The 23447-nt window shown below is 36.2% G+C and overlaps 2 protein-coding genes across 2 annotated transcripts; one reads left to right on the top strand and one right to left on the bottom strand.

Moving 5' to 3' along the window:
- Window positions 1-748: 748 nt before the first annotated feature.
- LOC107305331 lies at window positions 749-22545 on the bottom strand. Its single transcript, XM_040528573.1, has 6 exons — window positions 22525-22545; window positions 15631-16039; window positions 15367-15389; window positions 15147-15299; window positions 1079-1137; window positions 749-975 (listed from the first exon to the last, which is right to left on the bottom strand). The coding sequence occupies exons 1-6, from the start codon at window positions 22543-22545 to the stop codon at window positions 972-974; spliced, it is 669 nt and encodes a 222-aa protein (XP_040384507.1). The 3' UTR covers window positions 749-971.
- Window positions 10420-14480, top strand: LOC102705110 (probable LRR receptor-like serine/threonine-protein kinase At3g47570). The gene is made up of 2 exons (XM_006662997.3): window positions 10420-13365; window positions 13516-14480. The coding sequence occupies exons 1-2, from the start codon at window positions 10428-10430 to the stop codon at window positions 13878-13880; spliced, it is 3303 nt and encodes a 1100-aa protein (XP_006663060.2). The 5' UTR covers window positions 10420-10427; the 3' UTR covers window positions 13881-14480.
- Window positions 22546-23447: the final 902 nt, after the last annotated feature.

Genomic DNA, 23447 nt, shown 5'->3' with positions numbered 1-23447 from the left:
TTTTATTCTCATCTAATGTCCTTTCCCTTGATTTTTTCTCGGCTTTTTCAGGTATGCTTTCCGAGCTGCTAAGCTTGTCCTGTATAGAGATGATATGCATTTTGCATCCAAGCTCACATCTCGGTGACACCAGCTATATATGATTTAGGCCTTGTTTAGTTCTAAAAACTTTTCTCAAAACCATCCCATCGAATTTTGTACGCATAAATAAAATATTAAATATACATGAACATTAAAACTAATTACACAGTTAGAGGAAATCGTGAGACAAATCTTTTAAGCCTAATTAGTAGATCCCGCGGTTTTCAGGTAAAATCTGAAATTTGTTTTGTAATTAGACTACATTAAATGCTTCGAATATTTGACCGTACGCGTCGATACGACATCTCTCCTAAAAAAATTTTAAGAACTGTAAGCAGCCTTACTATCTAGTCATCTGCTAGTGCAGACACAACAGTGGCATTCCCATTCGCTGGCCGTCACTGCAGACCATATCTGTTCCCCTGGCGATCAAAAACTCACTAAAGCAGCGAAGGATTTTGTCTTTGTAGGTCATGTCTGCGAGCATGACATGGACAAAAAGGTGAGAATTATGCATCCTTAATTTTATATAAGTTGGTAAAATGAAAATAAAGAATTAGCTGTAATCCGAGTTCACATCGAAAGAAAACGCCAAAAAGAATCAGAAGGAACTAAACATGAACCCGATCAATGAAGTTGTAATTGGAGTTAACTCACATGGGAGGAATTGAGTGGGAGTTAAACACTTCATATCATATTTTGAACTATTTTACTATGTCATTACATATTCCAAATGTTACATAATTTTTAATTATAAATATGGTTTACATGCAAGTTTTACATATTCAGGGAATTGCAGATACTGATTCTTCATGTCCTCCTGACTTTATTATGTTGTTCCATGGCCTAACTATTTGTGTTTACTCTGAGATTCCTGCAAGTTCCTCTCCTCAGCTGTTCAATATAAGAACATGTGTGCTGAAATAATCAAGATAAAGCTCTATCCGTATGCAATGAACCGTGGCAAATACAATCACGTTAAGGTTGGATATATTACCAGATTAAATAAAACGAATCATTTCTTGTGGCCACAATTTCTTCTGTCGCAAGGTTGGCCTACACAGGAATCCATACAAAAAGAATTTAAGACATTGACATCTTATCTTACTCTTAAATATATGAACAATACAATGATAAATAATATATATCTTATCTGATTTGTTTTACCTTAATCATAGCTTTTACTCAAGGCCATAATTCACATTCGTAAGAAACATTTTATTTGCATATAAAAAGCGACAAAACTTTTGCAGCATTTCTTATGGTTGTCTCTCGTTTGTCTCAGGAGACGGTGTTCTCTATTTTTCCACTATCAAGGTCTATGATAATTCATTCTACAATTATTTATTTCTTCAGTGCTACCATGAATATTGCAGTTTTCTGTTCTGCTTTAGGGGCTGTTTAGTTCCAAAATTTTTCACCCAAAAACATCACATCGAATCTTTAAACACATAAATAGAATATTAAAAATAAATAAAACGGAAAACTAATTATACAGTTATGTGAGAAATCGTGAGACGAATCTTTTAAGTCTAATTAGCACGTGATTAGTCATAAGTGCTACAGTAACTGATATACGCTAATGACAGATTAATTAGGCTTAAAATATTTGTCTCGCGGTTTACAGGCCAGCCGTGAAATTTGTTTTTTCATTTGTATCTGAAAACTTCTTCCAACATCCGGACAAACGCCTGATATGGCATCCAAAAATTTTTATTTCACCGCCTATAAACACCGCCAACTATAAACACCCGACAGTGGGCAGCAGTACTGGGGGTGCGTGGTGGCGAGGGCGAGTCATGCGTCCAACGCAATATTTGGGTCAGCAGCGACGGCATCGGTGTACTGACGGTTAGTTTTAAAAGAGTTTATCACGAAGGGAACAGAGAATGTTATGGGTTTTCCTCCAATTCTAACCCTCGGCAAAAAAACAGAAGCATTTTTTGTAATTCCTTATGGGTGGTCCTTATATGTAAACATATGGCTATCTCATCCCAAGGGCTTATGTCAGGACTACCTTCCGAAGATATAAATAGGCCCCAAGGGATTATAAATTAGACAAAAATGATTCGAACTATATGGTCATCATTCAATAACTAGCTCACCTAACTCTTGAGATGATGGTACTCACTCCTTCAGTAAATATAATGGATTCTAGGGCTCATGATTTGTTCTTAAATAAAAGGAATTTTTACCCGGCCCCTCATTCAATTTTTCCTTCCATAATAGGGATTTTTAATCTTACCATAAAATTATATAACCATATACTCCCTCTATCTCATAATATAATTTTTTTTTGACTATACAGATGGATAGTCGAAATCATGGATGGAGGGAGTACTAATAGTTAACTACATATTATATCTACAACTCTTACATCTAAACATACATAGAATTGCACTCTAATATCCATCTAATCCTCATTAATTTAATCTATCTACATATTATATCTACAACTCTTACATCTAAACATACATACAATTGCACTCTAATATCCATCTAATCCTCATTAATTTAATCTATCTACTCTGTATCTAACCCAATTTTAGTAATATAATCATAATAGGGAAAAGTCCGAATTGCACCTTTTGAATTATTGGGTGAGTAAGAGTTACCCACTGATCAAAAAAAGTGAACACTTTTCACCCTCAACCGACAATACCACCTTGGGCGGCTTTGTTACCGGTTTCGGTCTAGATCATTGCACGTGGCCATCCGTAAAACAGCCATGTTTACTAATTTAAACCAAAACCGGACTCAAAGTTGCTCGAGGGGTTCTCCGTCTGGTACAAGCTGAGGGTGAAAAATGTTTTTCTTTAGGGAGATAATCCGTACCAACACCCAATAGTTGAAGGGTTTGATCAGACTTTTTCCGTACCCTCCGCGCCTTTCTAGCTACTTAGCACTGCAGCATGTGTTGTTATATTTACGTCCTATCTTTTCGTTGTTGCTTGGTGCTTAATTACGAGATAAAGTGAAATTTTTAACTTTAAATCGAGTTGATTACAGGGGTTTTATCGTGTTTATGTTTTAACCTTTGACTCTAGATCACAAAGAACACATATATAAAAACATTATTTTTTATTCGTAAATATGTCATTTTGTTCTTTCCCTTAAAATAATGAACAATCACCGCCTTAACCTATAACATATTCTGTCCATATTTTAATAGATGATGCCGTTGACTTTTTAGTACGAGTTTGATCAATAGTCTTATTCAAAAGTTTTTGCAAATATATGAAAATATAACTTACAATTAAAATATATTTGGTAATAAATGCAACTATAACAAAATAAATTCCAATTGTGTAATTTATTTAATAGAATGAATGGTCAAATGTGGGCATCTAAAAAATACAGAGAGAGAACGTGACAAAGTACAAGTCATCAAACTTAAGATCAGAATGCTAATAAATCACCAGTATTTAGGAATAAGGGAAATAATATATTGTTGTGATAAATGCTTTTTACAAAATATGAGTAGCTTCCCTCACAAAATGAACGGTACTCCCTCTGTTTTATATTATAAATCACTTTAGATTTGTTGTAAGGGAAACCTTTTATAGTTTTACAAACTTTATAGGAAAAAATATTAGCATTTTCAACAAGAAATAAATATATTATGAAAATATATTCTTTGGTGGGTTATAGATCTAAGTACATTTGATATGAACTTAGTGAAACTTAGGTATGATTAGTTAGTTATATTTCTACTTGACAAGGACACAAAGGGAACAGCTAGTTATATTTCTACCTCACAAGTAAATCGTTTATCCGTTTATGTAATGCTATTTGAAAAATCCAAATCTTTAGAATCAGTCAAAGAGTAAAGTAGTGGAAGTCTTCCCGTGTTTATGACTTATGATTTAAGCAATTTTTGGAGTGAGTAACCCACAGAAGCAAAATTTTCGACTGAGAGATAAAACTACTCTAGACAGATTAAAATTTGACTCTTGGGGAGGAGCAGCTGCGCCGAATAGAACTCCCGTTTATTATATGTATTACGATCACTAGCTATTAATATTATATTTACTAAAATGAACATTATGAGTATATTGGTTATTTGATAATGTTTAAAGTTTTTTTCCAAGATGGAGTAACCAGTTGGTATATTTTTTCAATTTAATTAGGAATTGAGCCAAAAAGTATATAATTATATACATGTTTGAAATGTAGAATTTTTTATCATTTACTAAGAACAAAATTAACAATTTAAAAAATTGACCGTACAGTTTCAATTATAGATTTTCCATGATTTAATAACTTCAGAAATATAAAATTATTACGTGTGGATCTGTATTAGCTTTGAAGTTAAAATTATGAAGTTATTTAGATTTAATAAATGATCAGCGGTCAAACCTAGGAGCTTCCGCACGATGAAAATCTAAGGCACAGTCCAAAATTGCTGCCGATCTGGCTCAAGAGCCACCGGAGCTTCTTTAATCTACTCGATCAAAATCTGTTTTAGTTTGGAAAATTTGTAATCATGCTACTATGATCTTATGATTTTGTAAAGTCATAGACATGCCATTGATATGTCAGAGATATATCATTAGCATCTCAATAACGTGTAAGACACATATGAGTCATATAGTCATGATGACATATTTCTAATTTAGCAAAATTATACTGACAGTCTTAATATTTTCCCTTTTATTTTCGGTATAATACATGTATTTTATCTCTATTTAAAGGTCAGATAAACAACGCGGATCTCTGTTTTGCCATAAAAGTGGCCCACAATTTAATTTTCTTTAATTTATGGTCATGATTAAATTATCTGTCAAATCAATGACCAGATTTTTCCGATTAATGTGAGAGCTCCAATAAAGTGCCCAATTAGTAATTTACAGTCATGATTAAATTATCTGTCAAATCAATAATCAGATCTTTCCGATTAACGTGAGAGCTCCTAGAAAGTGCCCAATTAGTAATTTACTAGCCCACGCGCGGGTTATTTTTATTTTGTTATTATTTAATTTTTCTTCTTATGCTAAATACAATTATTTTAAAATTTTCGTAACTTGCAACATATTCTTAATTTAATGTTTTAGGCCATTTATAGAATGCAGGAATTTTACAGGATGTTCGTATATAAATGGTTCAATTCCTCTAAACCAAAGATGCTCTTATTGACTAAATATTTTTCCTTCATTTGAAGTATGAATTCTTGTTTATCATGGTTCAATAACTCCTAAGTTCAGCATTAATACTCTGATCATTATGGTTTTACTCTTATGATCTATTATGAAGTTGTAGTTAACATGAACTTGAATTTCCTCTCCTACTTCCCTCATTCTGTGATTAAATAGAATATCTTCCTTCATAGATAAGGCTTGAACTACAAATATTTCTGACTTTGACATAAATTAAATTAACAGCTGTAAATATTATAAAAAAATTTAAATAAAGATATTAAAACTTACATAAAAGATACAATTAAACAATACCAAATACTAAACTATGTGAGAAAAGACATAATAATTTCTCTTAACTTAATAATTTTAAAATAAAAAATAGGTAATGCCATGCCTAAGTGTAATCAAAGTAAAAATTTGAACTCCCGTACAGTCATACTAATTCTCTACAGTAAATAGAGTTTGTTGTTCATGTGTCTGGTACTATCGAACTTATATAATTAAGGTGTGAACAAATAGTAGGAAATTTGTCGGGTGCCACGCAGTGGGATTAATTTGTTTACCTCTTGCCTATTAGTTTTTCCTAGCCATTTGCCTTGTGCCCGGGCACGTGCTGAGAATAATCAATCATGTTTGTAGGCTAAACTTATAGACACATAATTGTTAAATTTTAAGACGTGATATATATTCAATTCACACAGATAGATAGGTTTTATATATACAACGTATACGATTCCAAATATTTTTCTAATTTAATTTCGTGACGTGATTTCCAAGGAAAGCGCATACTCTATCTTTAAGTTTTTGAAGAACTTACCAATCCTCGTAGATAAACGGTAAGATTCCAGTTCATTTATGTAAGTAGATGGGAAAGTAATGTTTTTTACTTTATATACCACATCAAAATGATTGATGGCTAGGATACAAAGATTCAAGGTGATCAACTGCCACAAAGTTTATTAGTTAACATGAGTGCTCCGGCCTCGTATATAGATTGGTGTACGTATAAAACAAGCATAGTACATATATATAGATTGATTGATTCTCCATCATGCAGCGACAAAATACATAGATTTCTGCAAAAAGAATATGTATGCAAAAAGGTACGTACTGGCGTGGGAGATATGGACTTTCTGGGGCCACGACGTTAAATCGACATTAATACGAGAAACATACAATGTTCTTTTAAGCCTTTAGATAAACGATGAAAGATTATTTGATATTTATTTAATGACATAAATAATGAAATGAGATAATATAAAGTTAAAAAATAATACGATGAACTTTTATATATAATTTTTTTTAAAGAAAATGTATCGTTTAGGCTCTATTTTTGAGACTTTGATAGATTAGATGGTAGTTAAAATAGGCTCATGATATTAACATAAATAGTATATTTAAGGATTGTTTGATCCACAAAACCAATGGGAAATTGCCATGCCATGGCTGATGCCGATGGTCCAAGCAGTCGTCCACGGCGGACATCAAGCTTGTGACGATGGTGAAAAGCCACCGTAAACTAAAGATGCTCCTTCCAAAAATTGTTCTATCCTTAATTAAATGGACTTTGATATGAGCTTTTAGTACAACCCACAAACGGTAAAGTTGTGTTATGTATGGTTTACGGTCTAGATTTTATTTTTTACCTAACCAATGACTAGATCTTTCTGATTAATGGTAGAACACCTAAAAAGTGCCTAATTAGTATAGATATAGATAGATAGATGGTCATGATTAAATTATCTATCAAATCAATGATAAGATCTTTCCAATTAATGTGAGAGCTCCTAGAAAGTGCCCAATTAGCATAGGTATATATTTTTCTTCTGATGAATTAACATGTAAATTTTTAGAATTTTGGTTTTTGTTTGGCTGAAATTTCTAGCGTTTGGGATTAAGGTACAGGCTTTTACGAAAGTCTCCCATCACAATAAGTAAACATATTAAACGCAGTTACCGGATGTACGTTAATGTTGCAAGCAAGGAGAATGATCGAGATGAATTCGATCTTGGAACAGGTGAAGATCGAGGCTTGCTTACAGTGGCCGGAGCAACCCGAGTGCCCCCCGTTGCCTACGGTGGCCACGAGTAGGAGGAGCACGTTGAGTAGCTGGGTCGCCAGACAAAGAAGCCGGATAGACCAAGCTCTTGTAGACATCTTCGCAGAGCTACGTACGTACCCGTACTTTCATACACGTACAGTAGATACGATGAATTGATAGGATTGTTGTGGTCCATATATAGAGAGACGAACTAGGGGGCGAGAGAAGGGTTCTCTTCCGTTTCTTAAACAGCTATTTTTCTGTGACTATACGTTCCCATACAGCTGGTTTGTTAACCGGTGTAAAAAATGGTATCAGATTAGTATATGATTAATTAATTATTAACTATAAAAAATAAAAAAAATGGATTATTCTGAATTTTTAAAGAAGGATTTATATATAACTTTTTTGAAAAAAATATACCATTTAGTAGTTTGAAAAACGTGCGCAAGGTTAAGAGGAAAAATGAGTTAGAAATATGTATGGCCGAACATGGCCGATTTAATTAATTTATACCGCTCAACAAATACAGCAGTCTTGACTATACAGTCTTTGTTTGAAAGTGGAGACTGATCATGATTTTGCTAAGGTTAAATCCCTAAACACGAGAAGTAACTTCATCTAAACATATATACTTTTTTCCAAACAAAGTAGAAAGATAAATGTTTGTATACATGTACACCTACTCAACCCTATAACCATAGAGGTATATGTCCGTAAATATAAGCACATGTGTTCATACGGTTATAAATGGTATTTTTCACCTCAAAACCTAATCAATGAAGTGGGAGCCCATCGTTGCCCTTATTGCCCTTCCTCGTAAATTAGAGGTCTCTGGGATATATATACTAGCCCACAGGCATAGGTCCTACGGGTCTTTACAGCTAGTAGTGTTCATTGAGCCAAATATGTTCAACTAAATGTTACAGCTAGACTCAGCTATAAATGTTACAGCTAGACTCAGCTATCAATTGTAGGAACATAAATGTTTTTTTCTCATTTCAAAGCTGGCCAATAAAATAAGATAATATGTCACTTCACTTGTATGTTAGATCCTATTACATTTCCACTGTCAATACGAGGCTATTCAATAGTGCTAAGTCTATGAATTATATCAAAATAAAATCCATCGGCCATGGTCTTGTTCTTTAGCCTGGTTTGCTAACTCATATTCACTCATTTCTCTAAGCACGTTTTTCGAATCCCTAAACAATGTATATTTTTTAAAAAAAAGATATATAAAAAATTTACTTAAAAAGTCATATAAATATATTTTTTAAAGTTTTTTAATTAATAATTAATTAATCATATACTAATCCACGATACGTTTTAGAGACCTACCTGCTTCCAGCTCACAAATATGTACATGATTCTTGGTAGGAAAATATATAAATGTTGAACGGGCCGGGTCTTATAACAGTCTTTCGAGGAAAAGATAATTGATGGAATGACGTTGGACGGGTCTTCTGAGGCCGCGTTCGTTGGTGTGTGTGGGTAAGCTAACTTACCAGGCACGAAAAAAGTAATAATAGATTAACATATAATTAATTAATTATTAATTATTAAAAATATAAAATAGATTAATATAATTTTTAAAACAACTTTTCTGTAAAAAATTTTTTAAAAAAATATATCGTTTAGCAATTTGGAATACATGCGCGCGGAAAACGAGAGATATAAGTTAACTAATGGAGGGCCACGAACCCGGCCTGAGTGGGCCCTCTAGTCCACTTACATCCACATTGGAAAAAGCATTTGACCTAACAGGCTAACATCGGTTAATTTGTTTGCAATTAATGCGACTGTGGACTAGCAAGCTTTGAAGCTTCAGAAGACCGGTGACTTGTACGAATCACATCCGTATCCAAAAAATTCTATATTATAGCTTAGAGGGAGTATTTTATAAATATATATTTAATGGTTGGTTTGACGAAACTAATTTAATGTTATTGGTGCTAGTATATTGTTATATAAACTTGCTGAAACTGGAAGTGATTTGTACCAAATTTAAAGTTATCCGGTTACGTAGCATGGTATATGAAAATTCTAAATCTTTAGAATCAGTCAAAAAGTAAAGTAGCCAGAGTATTCCCCTGTTTATGACTTGTGATTTGAACAATATTTGGAACGTCCAACAACGCCTAGATGCAAAAAATCGAACTCCCCTTTATTACCCCTTTATTAGAAATGTCGGGATCATTTTCCTGATGTGGTTCTTTGGCATTGAGGTATATTCTTTTATGCTGATTATACTTAACATATTACTCGGCCGTGCCGTACACGTTTTCCGAATTACAAAATAATATATTTTTATAAAAGTTTTAAATTTTTTATAAAAATTATATAAAAATCATCGTATCATATTCATGAGCTCAGGGCCCTAGTCTTTGGCGCCGAGCCTACACCCTATTTTTTGTTGATGTTTTTGACAGAAACTAGTTTCGAAATAAGTTTTCTAAAAGAACCAATTTATCGAAAAAGCGGACCGTTGAACAAGTCTCAACGGTGTAGGTGCCTACTAAGTCCATGTAAGATTTCGGAAAGGAAAAGACAATTTAATTGATGCTGAAGAATTCCAGAACATGGACAACAACATTAGTTAGATCCAAGAATATCATCTATAAGAAACCTGTTCGATGGCAATATAGAAATTCAAATTTTAGCGTATAAACATAAAAAAACAAAAAAAACAAAAAGATAGAGTGACTATACACATGTATCCACAAGAATGATTTTAAATCCTGACAGTAAAGTCACATACCGTCGTACGCCTTTTCTATTCCACAGGTGCGTTAGGTTGGAGCACTGAAAATGACGGACAATGGTCAAAGTAAGGAACTTACGAGGGACCGCGATTTAATTAATGCGTGTGACTGTAGGACGACTTAACAGTAGGTCGACGTCAACATTTCACCCAACGTCTACAACGTTAATAATTAACTAATGGCAACCAGTGCAGATTTGTAGTGACCATTGACTTGTATGAATCCCAGTGGCTAGCTCCATGTTACAGAAGCACTGGTTTAACAGAGGTGGATCATTGTGTACATCCCCTTGTGCACTTAGTCCATGAAGTTGGCAACATGGCAGGCATGGTGCCCTATATCAGAAGCTAACCTGTGAGGCAGTAGAAGTCACATAGCTCAGAAAGTGTTCACCCAGCAAGATGGCTCATTTAGCCAGACATAAGTGGCCAATACTTTTGTTAATTTCAGTCCATTTCTTGATCATGCTTCCTAGGATTCATGCTGATACCGATAGAAATGCTCTTCTCTGCCTCAAATCCCAACTCTCTGATCCCTCAGGGGCATTAGCTTCCTGGAGAAATGACTCTTCCACATTCTGCAGTTGGCATGGTGTGACATGTAGCAGACAGAATGCATCTCAAGTTATCTCACTAGACCTTGAGTCACTGAGCCTCACTGGCCAGATATTTCCTTGCATTGCTCAGCTCAGTTTCCTGTCCAGAATTCACATGCCAAATAACCAACTGAATGGATACATCTCTCCTGACATTGATCTTTTAACTAGACTTAGATACCTCAACCTTAGCATGAACTCCCTAAATGGTGTCATCCCGTCCACCATATCGTCATGCTCTCGCCTCGAGATCATCAGCCTACAGAGCAACTCCCTCCAAGGTGAGATCCCACAAAGCCTTTCTCAATGTTCGTTTCTTCAGCAAATTGATCTGGGCAGCAACAATCTTCAAGGAAGCATTCCATCCTGGTTTGGTTTGCTTCCCAACCTGTCTGTCATATTACTCTCCAGCAACAAACTAACTGGCACAATTCCTGAACTTTTGGGGATCAGCAAGTCCATAACACAGGTGAATCTAAAAAACAATAGCATCAGTGGAGAAATTCCTCATGTTCTATTCAATAGCACTACACTTTCTTACATAGATCTCTCACACAATAATCTTTCTGGGTCTATCCCACCTTTCTCTCAAACCTCCTTGCCCCTGCAATTCCTTGGTCTCACTGAAAACAATCTGTCAGGAGAGATTCCTGACTCTATTGGAAACATCTCTTCCCTAACATTCCTCCTCCTTTCTCAAAATAACCTGCAAGGAAATATTCCAGATAGCTTGAGTAAAATTGCCAATTTGCGTGTCTTAAACATGAAATATAATAACTTAGTAGGTGTTGTTCCTCCATCACTGTTTAATGTCTCATCTCTGGCTAATCTTAGCCTCAGCAATAACCAGCTTGTAGGGACAATTCCTTCCAACATTGGTAATACACTTCCAAATATCACAGAATTCATAATTGGAGGGAACCAATTTGAAGGCCAAATCCCTACTTCGTTCTCCAATGCGTCAAACCTCCAAATTCTTGATATTCGAAGTAATTTGTTCACAGGTCAAATTCCTTCACTAGGACTCTCGTCAAAGTTGAACATGCTAAACTTGGGTACAAATAGCCTTCAAGTAGGAGACTGGGCATTCTTGTCCTCTCTCACAAACTGTACACAATTAAAGTCCTTATCGTTGGATTTCAATGGCTTTGAGGGTAAAATACCTAATTCTATTGGAAACCTTTCAAAAAGCTTAGAGAAACTTCACTTAATGGAAAATCAATTGACTGGCGATATACCTTTAGAGATAGGAAAGCTCACTGGCCTCACTGTCCTTACATTGGGAATGAATAGACTCACAGGACATATTCCAGACACGCTTGGGAATCTTAAAAACCTATTTCTCCTAGCCTTATCTAAGAACAGACTTTCTGGAGAAATTCCACAATCAATAGGAAAACTAGAGAACCTTACAAATCTTTATTTAAGAGAAAATGAATTAACCGGTCGCATTCCTGCTCGTTTAGCTGGTTGCAAAAATCTTGTTGAGCTAAACCTTTCTTCTAACAAGTTCTATGGAAGCATTCCACAGGAACTTTTTACCATTTCCACACTTTCTATTAGCTTAGATCTGTCATATAACCAACTCACAGGGAACATACCATCAGAGATAGGTAATTTGATCAACCTAAATGCACTTAGTCTGTCAAACAACCAATTATCTGGTGAGATTCCTTCGACCCTTGGTGATTGCCTTCTTTTGGAATCATTGCATTTAGATGCAAATTTTTTGCAAGGAAGCATCCCAAGATCTCTCATCAACTTAAGAGGCATCATCGAGATCGATCTTTCCCAAAACAACCTGTCTGGAGAAATTCCAGAATTTTTAGGATCATTCAGCACTTTAAAGATTCTCAATCTATCATTCAATGACCTGAATGGGGAAGTTCCTAAAGGAGGTGTGTTCGACAACTCAAGTGCTCTGTTCGTCCAAGGAAACAAGTTGTGTGCAGGTTCTCCAATGTTACATTTACCACTTTGTGTGGAATCTCCATCTAAAAGGAAGAAGATGGTGTATATTTTGGCTATCCTTGTTCCAGTTACTACAATTGTTCTGATCACATTGGCATGTGCTGCGGTTATTCTTTTGAAGAAGAGACAAAAGGTTGCAAGACCCATTGAACAATCACTGAAGCAGTTCAAAAGTTTCTCATATCATGATTTATTTAAAGCAACAGATGGTTTCTCCACAGAAAATATTATTGGTTCAGGGAGATTCGGACTTGTGTACAGAGGTTATATTGAGTCTGATGTATGCACAGTTGCTATTAAGGTATTCTTGCTTGACCAAATTGGGGCTCCAAATAATTTCATTGCTGAATGCGAGGCATTGAGAAACATCCGGCATCGTAATCTTATAAAAGTGATTAGCCTATGTTCAACATTTGATCCAACTGGAAATGAATTTAAAGCACTTGTTCTTGAGCACATGGCAAATGGAAACCTAGAAAGCTGGCTACATCCAAAACCATACAAACAAATTCTGAAAGAATCAATGAGTTTAGCCTCAAGAATATCAGTAGCCGTAGATATAGCTGCCGCATTAGAATATCTTCATAAACGATGTAGTCCTCCATTAGTTCATTGTGACCTTAAACCAAGCAATGTCCTTTTAAATGATGACATGGTTGCTCATGTCAGTGACTTTGGTCTTGCAAAGTTTCTTTGTAATGACTCCTCAAGGATGAGTATTACTTCAGATAGCATTGCTGGACCAAGAGGATCAGTCGGCTATATTGCACCAGGTCAGTACTTACCATCCTAATTTTGTTCATGCATAATATAAATATCAGAACTATTTTCACAAAAATGTTGCGAAGCTATGCTCGGTAGAGTCTTTCATCTGAAAACCAAACTGATTAAATATTCTCATGATCAATTGTACTTCATTGCAGAATATGCCCTAGGGTGCAAAATCTCATTTGAGGGTGACATCTACAGCTATGGAATTATTCTTCTAGAGATGATCACAGGAAAGTATCCCACTGCTGAGGTCTTTAAAGATGGCATGAACCTTCACAAAATGGTTGAGTCAGCACTTCCACACAAAATTGGTGAGATTTTGGAACCCAGCCTTACCAAAGAGTATTTGGGTGAAGACACAAATCATGAATTGGTAGAAATGCAAAGGTGTGTCATGCAATTGGCTTTACTTGGTCTTAGATGCAGTGTGTCATCGCCCAAGCATAGGCCAAAGATAGAGGATGTTTATAAGGAAATCATCACCATCCAAAACATGTTTTCAGCACTGCACTATTAAGGATTTATTTTCATGTATGAATATTACAGAAGTGACCTGCTGCGTCCTGCTATACTAAGAGTTGCATTTTAGAAGTCATCAGTATGGTTCAATGTTCAAATAAAATTATAATCAAGACACGGAGTTTGCACATTTATACTTCGGCAATCTATAGCAAGTAGTCTCTAATGTACTACAAAAACGATAGATGCTTCCATCGTCTGTTGCTACTTAAGTCACGCACTATAGCCCTTCACGATTTTGTCTGTGAGAAAACATCGTTGTGTGCTTGGTATACATACATCAGCAGCGTCTGTCAATGTTCACTCGCTGGAACCAAGGGACGTGACGTGTATGCCTTCGTCCGCTAGAAGCAAGACTAAACAAGGACTATGGTGGTCAGTGGGTAGAATGGGATCAGGAATCAGTGGATTTTTTAAATTGTTTTGGTCTTTTAGCCAGGTAGCTTACTAATTCCAGCCCATGAGGGAGAGGAGCAAGATGGCTGTTTCCACGCTGGACACACATTCAGAATCTCCTTAATGAAAATTACTTTCAGGATTCTTTTTCCTCGAAAATGGTCAAACAGTTGATAATAGAACCAGGTGCTTTGTACATAATACGCAAACAACATATTTGTTTTGAAACTATATATACCAGTTATTTTTTAAGGTTGAAAACTCGAATTTTGGCTTATAAACATAAGCACAAGTCAAAAGATGGGGGCGTACGTCTACAACTAAAACGCATCCACCAGCAAGCAAACACAAAGAAAGGAACATATAGGTCTAAACAGAAACAGGGTCATCATAGGTGAAAAAAGCAATTCTATACCCAACTGAACTACAACTCTTAACTGCCTACTCAATCCAGCTTGCTCTTGTTCTTTGGATTCGTCAAAGTATGACTAGCGTAGCCCCACAAATAGCATCAGCTGCAGCAGACCCAATGTACAATATGTCTGAAGGCCATGTACACCGTTTAGTAGTTGTCTAAAAGGCATGTACCGTCCGAACTGTGCAAAGTGATGGCATACTCACGTATATGTACGTATTTGAAATGTTAGCGTATAAACAAATTTATACCCGAAATCCCAATAATAGGCTTGTATAACATCAAGCACTTAGTAATCGTACGATATATATTATATATAAAAATGTAAAAATTGAGTCTAAAGTCATATTTTGTTGAATTGATCACAACATAACATTGTTTAATATATAGAAATTAACAACATATGAAAGATGTAAGGAATAAAAAATAAAGAAACGAATTGTTTGGTCTTACCTTTGTGAATTCTGAAAGGTCGTGGTAGTCCTGGAAATTGGCGATCCTCTGAACTGCGAGGCACCCGCCGGTGTGTAAATGGATGTCTCGGGGGTGGTTCACTGGTTCTTGCTCTATTCCTCGATCAGGCCCAGATGATTTGTAGAGGCCAGGCTATTTAATCCATTATCAAAAAAAAAAAATCTGAAATGAACTCTGAAGATGATTGCTACAGATGTACCTGAAATGAACTTCGTATTTGGTCTTTGATTGATTGAACAGCATCAAGCAAGGAGGCATGGTGCAAAAGACATAATCTGAATGAGTACTGTACTATATAGGCTGGTTTTATTAATTAGAATTCAGATTTCATTACTACTGTCTTTGTGATGTCAATATTATACAGAACAAAGTTAAAGGGGACAGGTTGAACAACGATTCCAAACTGATCTCTGAGCTAAAGACCAAAATGAATTAGACCATATAGATTAGAAAAGGACATTACTGCACAAGCAACACGAGGCTGCACAAGCCACACGAGGCCGCCGCCTCGGGGCCTCAGCTGCTTTACGCTGTAGCACGGCACGGCGGATCGGCGGCCGCACGCCCCTGAATAGGCGACGACCTGCTCGGCTGCAGGACCTCCCGTGCGGTGCTCGGCGGCTCACCGGGCACCGGGTCCTCCTCCGCGCCGACCCCGCGACGGCGCCTCGCCGTTTCGGCTTTCGGCTAGCCCGGCGGCTGCACGCCGCTGCCCCGCCTCCTCCGGACCGACTCCACCCTCTGCCGCTCCGCGCGCACCCGCCGGGCCGCCGGCCGCCGCACCGCCGCCGACGCCCTTCGCCCTCTTTCGTGTTGCCTACCACGAACAAGTGCGGGTAAATTGGCCAAAAGAGCGGAAGCAAGAGAGTCGTCTGCTAGTTAATCTTATACAGTTTTAGTGGAGAAACTAAATTTTTAAAATAATATACGGACATGCCAGTCAATTTGATTCTCCAACTGACAAGATATAAACATATAAACAGTAAAATATTCCGATCGGCTATCGAGCCGATAAGTAACTAAATGTCCAACCGATCAGATGTTGGTGTTGCACCGGTTAGCCGATAGGATAAAGGATCGGCTATAAAAAGCTTGATCGACTAGAAACTTGATACAAACAGAATTAAATGAAATATTAGACCAATGTAACTAGCCAAGTTACTTATTAATCTCAGCCGATCAGACGAGCCCCTATAACCAGATCGAGATAGACATACAGAGATTGGACTTAACCAAGACAAACCAAGACAGTATGCAGTCGAGCACGATATGATTATACGAAACATGAAGATCGGTAAGGCTAATAAATAAATCGACAAATTGCTTGGAATAAATAATGAATCATGTGCTCTGATCGGCTAAATCTAATTTGCATGTAATTCTCGTAAGCCGATGCAACATAAATAACTGCCGATCTAACTAAATCAAGCCGATTGTTATAAACATAATGCAATAAGGCAATCGGCTTCTCTATTGATGTAAATATGATAAACATGTAGATCGGCAACAATCATCGGCTATAAACAGCGGACAAATAACTAAGATCTGTAAAATACCTAGCCCAGATTGCTAAGAATAATCATAGAAGATCGGACCTAATCGAGATAGTATAAGATTACACCTAGCAATGTAAGGATAGATACTGAACAAATCTAGATTGCTATCAAGTCAATGAGCCGATGACTGGTAACTTATCAACTGGTACTCCGATAAAATAATGAGCAAAATACATTAATCTGATATAAACCATCTGACAGATACAATTTACTATATCGGACCAAACCGAGACAGTACTATATTGAATATGTCAAATGGCGAATATCAAACCAACATAGATCCCTCAAAGTGGTCGACCAGATTAACTCAAAACATGAAAGCGATCTAAGTTGAAACTAGTACGATAACTAGCAATCGTGCAACTAGATTAGAAGATCAGACTGAACCGAGACAGTTCTAATCTAGCCGAACGATTACCGTGGCCCGGCGGAACGATGGACTTACACTTCCGCCAGAGATCGAGACGATGCAGCCCTACATCAGGTGCCAAGTTCCGCCGGAGTTGAAACCTCGATTAGGAGGGTGGCGATGCGCCGAGAGTAATTGATCTATTGATTGATGTAGATGATTTACAATGAGCCGGGGCAAACATATTTATAGCCTTGGATAGATGCTAGGCCGTGTTGGACACGACATACAACTCCTAAGAGATAACAAGAAATAACAAACTCCTAGATAAATTCTGTCTCTAACACACCAGTCCCGATCGGACTCTAACTTGCTTTGAGATAGAGAAAAAATCTAAACTAATTAACAGATAAAATTAAATTACACGGACTCTGATTATTCCCGAATCTATCTGTAACATCTAGGCCCAATCGGACTCTATTTCTGATCCGACCCATACTCCATCGGCTGAATTCGAGTCATATTCTGCTTGGTCTTTTATCCGATTATCCTGTTTCTTGTTTGATTTGGTCTTTAATCACAGCTTTATCTCTAGCGGCAATTATCCAAATTCTAGTGTTAACAAGTTCTTTGATAATAAAGTAAGTCACAAGCAAAATAAATGATATTTTCATAGTTTTTTGAATAAGACGAATGTTCAAATATTACGATAAAAGTCAGATATCTTACATAATGAAACGAATGGAGTAGTATACATATGTATATTTTTGTTCCAAAGATGGCATTTATTTAATACCTTTTACTCTATCGTGGCCCGCCTCTGGCGGACCGGTAAATTGGGTCTTGTTTAGTCCAAAATCATCGCATCGAATCTTTGGATATTTAAATGGAGCATTAAACATAAATGAAAATAAAAACTAATTGCATAGTTATGGAGAAATCGTGAGATGAATCTTTTGAGCCTAATTAGCGCATGATTAGCCATAAGTGCTACAGTAACCAACATATGGTAATGACGGATTAATTAGGCTTAAAAGATTTATCTCGTGGTTTCCAGGCGAGCTTTAAAATTTGTTTTTTCATTCGTGTCCGAAACCCCTTCCGTCATCCGGTCAAACGTTCAACATGACTCTTGTGACAAAAATTTTTGGCAACTAAATAACGGCTTGGTAGCGCTGCCACGGTGGATAGCTGATCGGATCATCGATGAATACTTGGTTAGATTTTTATATTATTGTTAGGACTCGAGATATCATTGTCAAAATACAAAGTAGCCAGAGCTATTTTCATAATAAACACTATAAGCATATCATACCATACATATAATATTACAGGTACAAAATTAATATGTTACTAAAATCCCATACCATACGTTTAACTCCTCGGGTGTCGCTGGTGATCGAATGAAGGTAGTGGTATGATTTTTACATAATCCAACTCAGATCTTTCATTATTCATGCCATATATATGTCACTGTTAGCCTACCTTCTTTCGTCGTTGGGATATGAGGAAGAATGATTATCTGATTCTTTTTGTTTAATAATATAAACAATGAAATTAATCACTAAAGTTGAAATTATACTCTACAAATGTGAGATAATAAACTTCTATACAAAAACTTGTTATAAAAAATCACAATTTATCAATTTAGAAAGCATGCATGCAAAAGCCGAGAAAAAATCAGGCACAGGGATGCAACCTAGCACATTAAAAGAACTAAAGTAAACTAGCAATGTAGTAATTCATTCCTTTTATATTGATAATAAAGACGGCACACACAAATGTTGTCGTATCATGCGTGTAATTATTAGTACTGCACATAATAAGATTGATCCCCTGTTCAGAAAACTGAATGGTACATGATATGGACTGATTTGTTATGGTTGTTGGGTGCATATATAGCGAGTAGTGAATGCCTTAGAATGTGTAACTCACAAAAAAAACATAATAATGTGCAGTAAATACGAGAAGGGATGATACATTGAATCATGAATCAGAGGCTAGGTAAAGGTATTTGGGTGGATAAGTAGGTTAAATGTGATAAAAGGGATCATCAAGCAGCAGTAACCATGGTGTCACTACTCCGTTACGTTAGCTACCTTTGATTAAGATTTTGGATGTCGGGTTATAAACAATTGAGCTGAATAAGTGGGTTGTGCACTTCCTTTGTTATCATCTATCTATATGACTATATCCAACACTCCCTAGTCCTAACACCCAAACTCGACTATTGCAACATGTTCAAAAGTTTATTGAAAGCATGGTCGTACTATAGCAACCTATTAGTAGAGAGATCATAGTTAGCTAGTGCTGGATTATCCGTGCAATTTTAATCTTTAGTACATTGATGTTTTTTTTTCTTTAAGGTACCCATTCTCATTAGTTCATCAAGTTGCAGTTGTATACTCGTAAATAAAGTTGATGCTCATATTAATACTGTTGTTTGCTTTAGACCCAAAGTCGTTCATCGTGATTTAACACAAATGCATCCAGTTAAACAAGAAAGGGCAATTGAACTAGCTTGCTTTCCCCATTGGGTGATCTGGAAATCAAACTAGCACGTACCTTTAGAAGATAGTTCCACTGGTATGGGGTTGTCAGTGTGCAAAGGCCTTAGAAGTTATCTGATGTAATTGTACTCTCTGCCAGTCCCGACAACACAAAATATTCATCATAAATGCACAACAAACGATATTGCTTCTTGCATTGTGTACATATTCATTTGTTTTGAAACCATGTTATCGCTTAACACTTTAGGGTAACAAGATAGGTGAAAAACATAGCATTCTCAGTTAATGCAATCTTCATGCATGTTTTCATAAAATTGAAGGCGAGACATGCATGTTCCTACTACCTATTAGGGTTAGCAAGTATCGTGTTTTCGTATGTTTCTTTACAAATAGTCTATCGTCCAAGCAACTAAGCTACATTATCTTTGATGTGGTGCCTGCAATAAATTTATCACTTTTTTTCTTTAACCTCTCCCATCACATAGATTGTCTACCTTATAGGCATGAACACCAAATAAATATGAAGAGATATTTTATTGTTAATACTACAGAGAGACTCAACCTGTAAATACGTTTGTATCTGTCCTGACAAAAGCACAATAAATTGAAAACGTATCTCAAAATAACTTACCCAACACAAGCATCAGGACCCATATATATGTAGATATTTAAACAGTGTTATGCATGGATAGCACTGAGCGCAAAGAGAGACACCTCGTCGATACTTACAAAACGCAATTGCATATATGCAGTATATGGATGCTAGCAACATAAACCATAGGCATAGGAAGCAAAGGGAATTCACAGGGCTCCCCAATGAGATGTCTTCAAGCAACAAAGCTATGATGCAGCCCGTGTGTCGCACATCTGCCGTACACCCCTCAACAGAACACATTCCCTATTCAAAAGGCCACCCACGAAAACTAACAAGTATGCTGTTGTTCCCACGCGTAAGCCACCGTTGATGTTGTTGTAACTTACTGGGGGTTTGGACTGTACGATTGAGAGGATGTTAGATTGTGCTTTGAACAACCTGATATCTAACCACATCCTTTACTTATTTGTGTAATATTATGGGTTATGATGGTTTTGGCAAAAGGGAATTCGAACCCTCGAGCTAATTGGATTCCTTTAATTTGTTTGGTTAAGATACAAATATTTTATACAGTGTGTCAACCTTATGGTGTACCGGTGCAATAGAAATAAAAGCAGGTCTAATAGTAAACGAGGTTATGCGTGTGCAACTTCATCTTTGTTTCTTTTTAACTCTCAGAAATCAACGGTGTGAGCTGCACCTTTTTTTTTTTCTGCTGCAGTCTTTTTGTGGTTTCGAATTGAATGTAATTCTTTGGTGCACTAATTCATTAGTATCATAACCATATATGGATTGATCATTGTGTGACTTCGTCGTTTTTCAGAACAGGAGTTTTTTTGTGAGTATTCAGATATGTTCTGTTAAAGTTTTATTTCTAGCTTTTCTATCTTTTGATAAGTTTAAATTTGAGCGTTAGTAAAAATATATTGAGTCGTACTCACTTTGGAGTCTCAATTGACACAGCATGTATAATAGATGGATTTAATTTCAGCGTTATTAATTGGACATGTACGGTCAAAATTATATAAAAGATCTAATTGGGAGCTACTAAGATGAACATACTCAACTAATGTAGATAGATAAATCGTTGCCATCATCTTTGGTACACAAGAGTTATCGTTAAATATATGCCCATTAATTAGTGAGCCCGTTTTACAAAATTTAACTCAACCCATTAAGATAAAACGACGACACCTGGCTGGAACAGGGAAGGAAACAGATAATCAGAACAGGGAAGCCGCGTTCCAGTAAATAGGCGTGCATATGATGTAAGAATTACTCGTGTATACAATTTTTAGACCATATTTTCTACGTTCCTTAAATTCCAGGTTTACCAGTGGGGGCTTGGTAAGAGTTTCTTTCAGAACAAGATTTTTCTCAATTTTTCATTCTTTTCCTAAATTAGGGCAATTCAGTCCCCCAATAAATATGCACTCTGTAATAGTGAACCCGGATGACAACACTATAAATTCCCAATAATTATGCACTCTGTAACAGTGAACCCGGATGACAACACTATAAATTCACAAAACATCTCATGACTTGCCAAGCGCGCAGTATGATGAGAATGCCATGACCCATATTTATGTAGGCCAGTAGACAACGTCGTGCTTAAGTAATAGTAAGTGCAAGTATCCCTCTTAATCCCAGTTGCACACACGTGAACTTTCCACCTCCATGCAGAATTGCGGACAAAGCACATACCTATTCAGATGATTGCCTCCCTTTCTTCGCTCTTTACTGGTAGTATTATATTAACAGTATAATTAATTTGAGTCATTAGTTAAAATGGGTATTCTAATATTTTATTAATTAATTGATAAGTAGTATTTGTAATTTAGATTTTTGTTTGCAAAAAAAGGTAATACGTACGTGACTTTTGGCAACCGCGGTGGTGTGTGCCTATATATATAATAGTTTTTACACGCTCATAATTATAAAGACAATAATAACCCTTCAAATTTCTACTACTCCTAACGTCATTGGTAATATAATTTAATTGTAGCTATTCGATAAAAATAAATCAACGGGGATTAAATTCTACTGCTAGCAAAGAGCGCCAAAAAGTGACTCATTCAGATTCGTTCTCTCATGCATGGTGCACTTATACACTAATAGTCCGTATAAGTGTATAGCACTCTTGCATAGACATAAATTTGATTGCAGCCTTGCAAAAGCCAAATCGACTAGTACTCAGCTATGTTTGGGCAATACCTGCCTATATATATATAAGCTGAAACCTCCATGTGTCTTCAGGTTCTGTGGTCCGTATGATAGCAGCCGGTAGTGATATACGAAGCTGAGATGAAGACTATTCCATAGATCAGATAACTCGTTTAGAACATACCGTGATAGGTTTGGGATGCATTGGGACTGTCCCATGTGCTCCCAGTGTCGAAGAAGCATGCTTTATGAACTGGGTGATACGATGATCACTACAACCGCGCACGCCTAATGAATTTATACAACCATTCTAAAAGGGGTTTTCTATACTAGCATCCTTAAAAAAATATCTTGAGGTATTTAAAATTATAGTGTAAAATTTTATTATCTTAAGTAATTAACATTCTACCTCGGAATACTGAATTTTTACGCTAAAAATTTTTCATAACTCGAGTTACTTGCCTCTTTCAACTCTGTTTTGCTAAACATATGAATATGTATACATATGTAATATGCATACTATTACTTATTTATTTTTCTTAAATATGATACCTTCCATATACTTATGTACGCATTAAGTTATTTTCGTTCTGCCACAAAGTAGTGCAAATACCAGAAAATTAAAAATACTCCCGTTTTCTAGTAGAGTGTGGTTGTGCACCTACATGCGAAAAGCATCATTATTGCAGGCAAACGTATTAGGCGGCAGTGCCTACATACGAAGATCGAGCCTCACACACAGGTAGTCTGAGTACGAACAAGTCTACCTGTATCTTCAGAGTTGTGGTTTCAAGGGAGCGGACCAATCAACCACATGTACATCCAGATACGTTTTAGCTGACTACAGGCCGAGACCGAAATCCAAGAACCAAAGACGCTATGGACCTTGAATATATATGGCCGAAATGCCAAATTGGGGACTTGACCGATGGCAATACCAAATGCTTACTATTCTCATTATAAAGATTAGTGCTAATTTGAGATACTTACTACATTTTCTCGTTAACTAGATTAATTACCATAATGTTGATTATCACATGATTAATAATCTACTGTTCTCGTTCTATCCACAATCAACCGTTCAACATCTCAGTCATGCAAATTGAC

This window comes from Oryza brachyantha, chromosome 11, assembly GCF_000231095.2.
Source record: "Oryza brachyantha chromosome 11, ObraRS2, whole genome shotgun sequence".
NCBI lineage: Eukaryota > Viridiplantae > Streptophyta > Magnoliopsida > Poales > Poaceae > Oryza > Oryza brachyantha.
The sequence above is the reverse complement of the archived record's forward strand: the minus strand, read 5'-3'. Positions and strand labels throughout refer to the sequence as shown.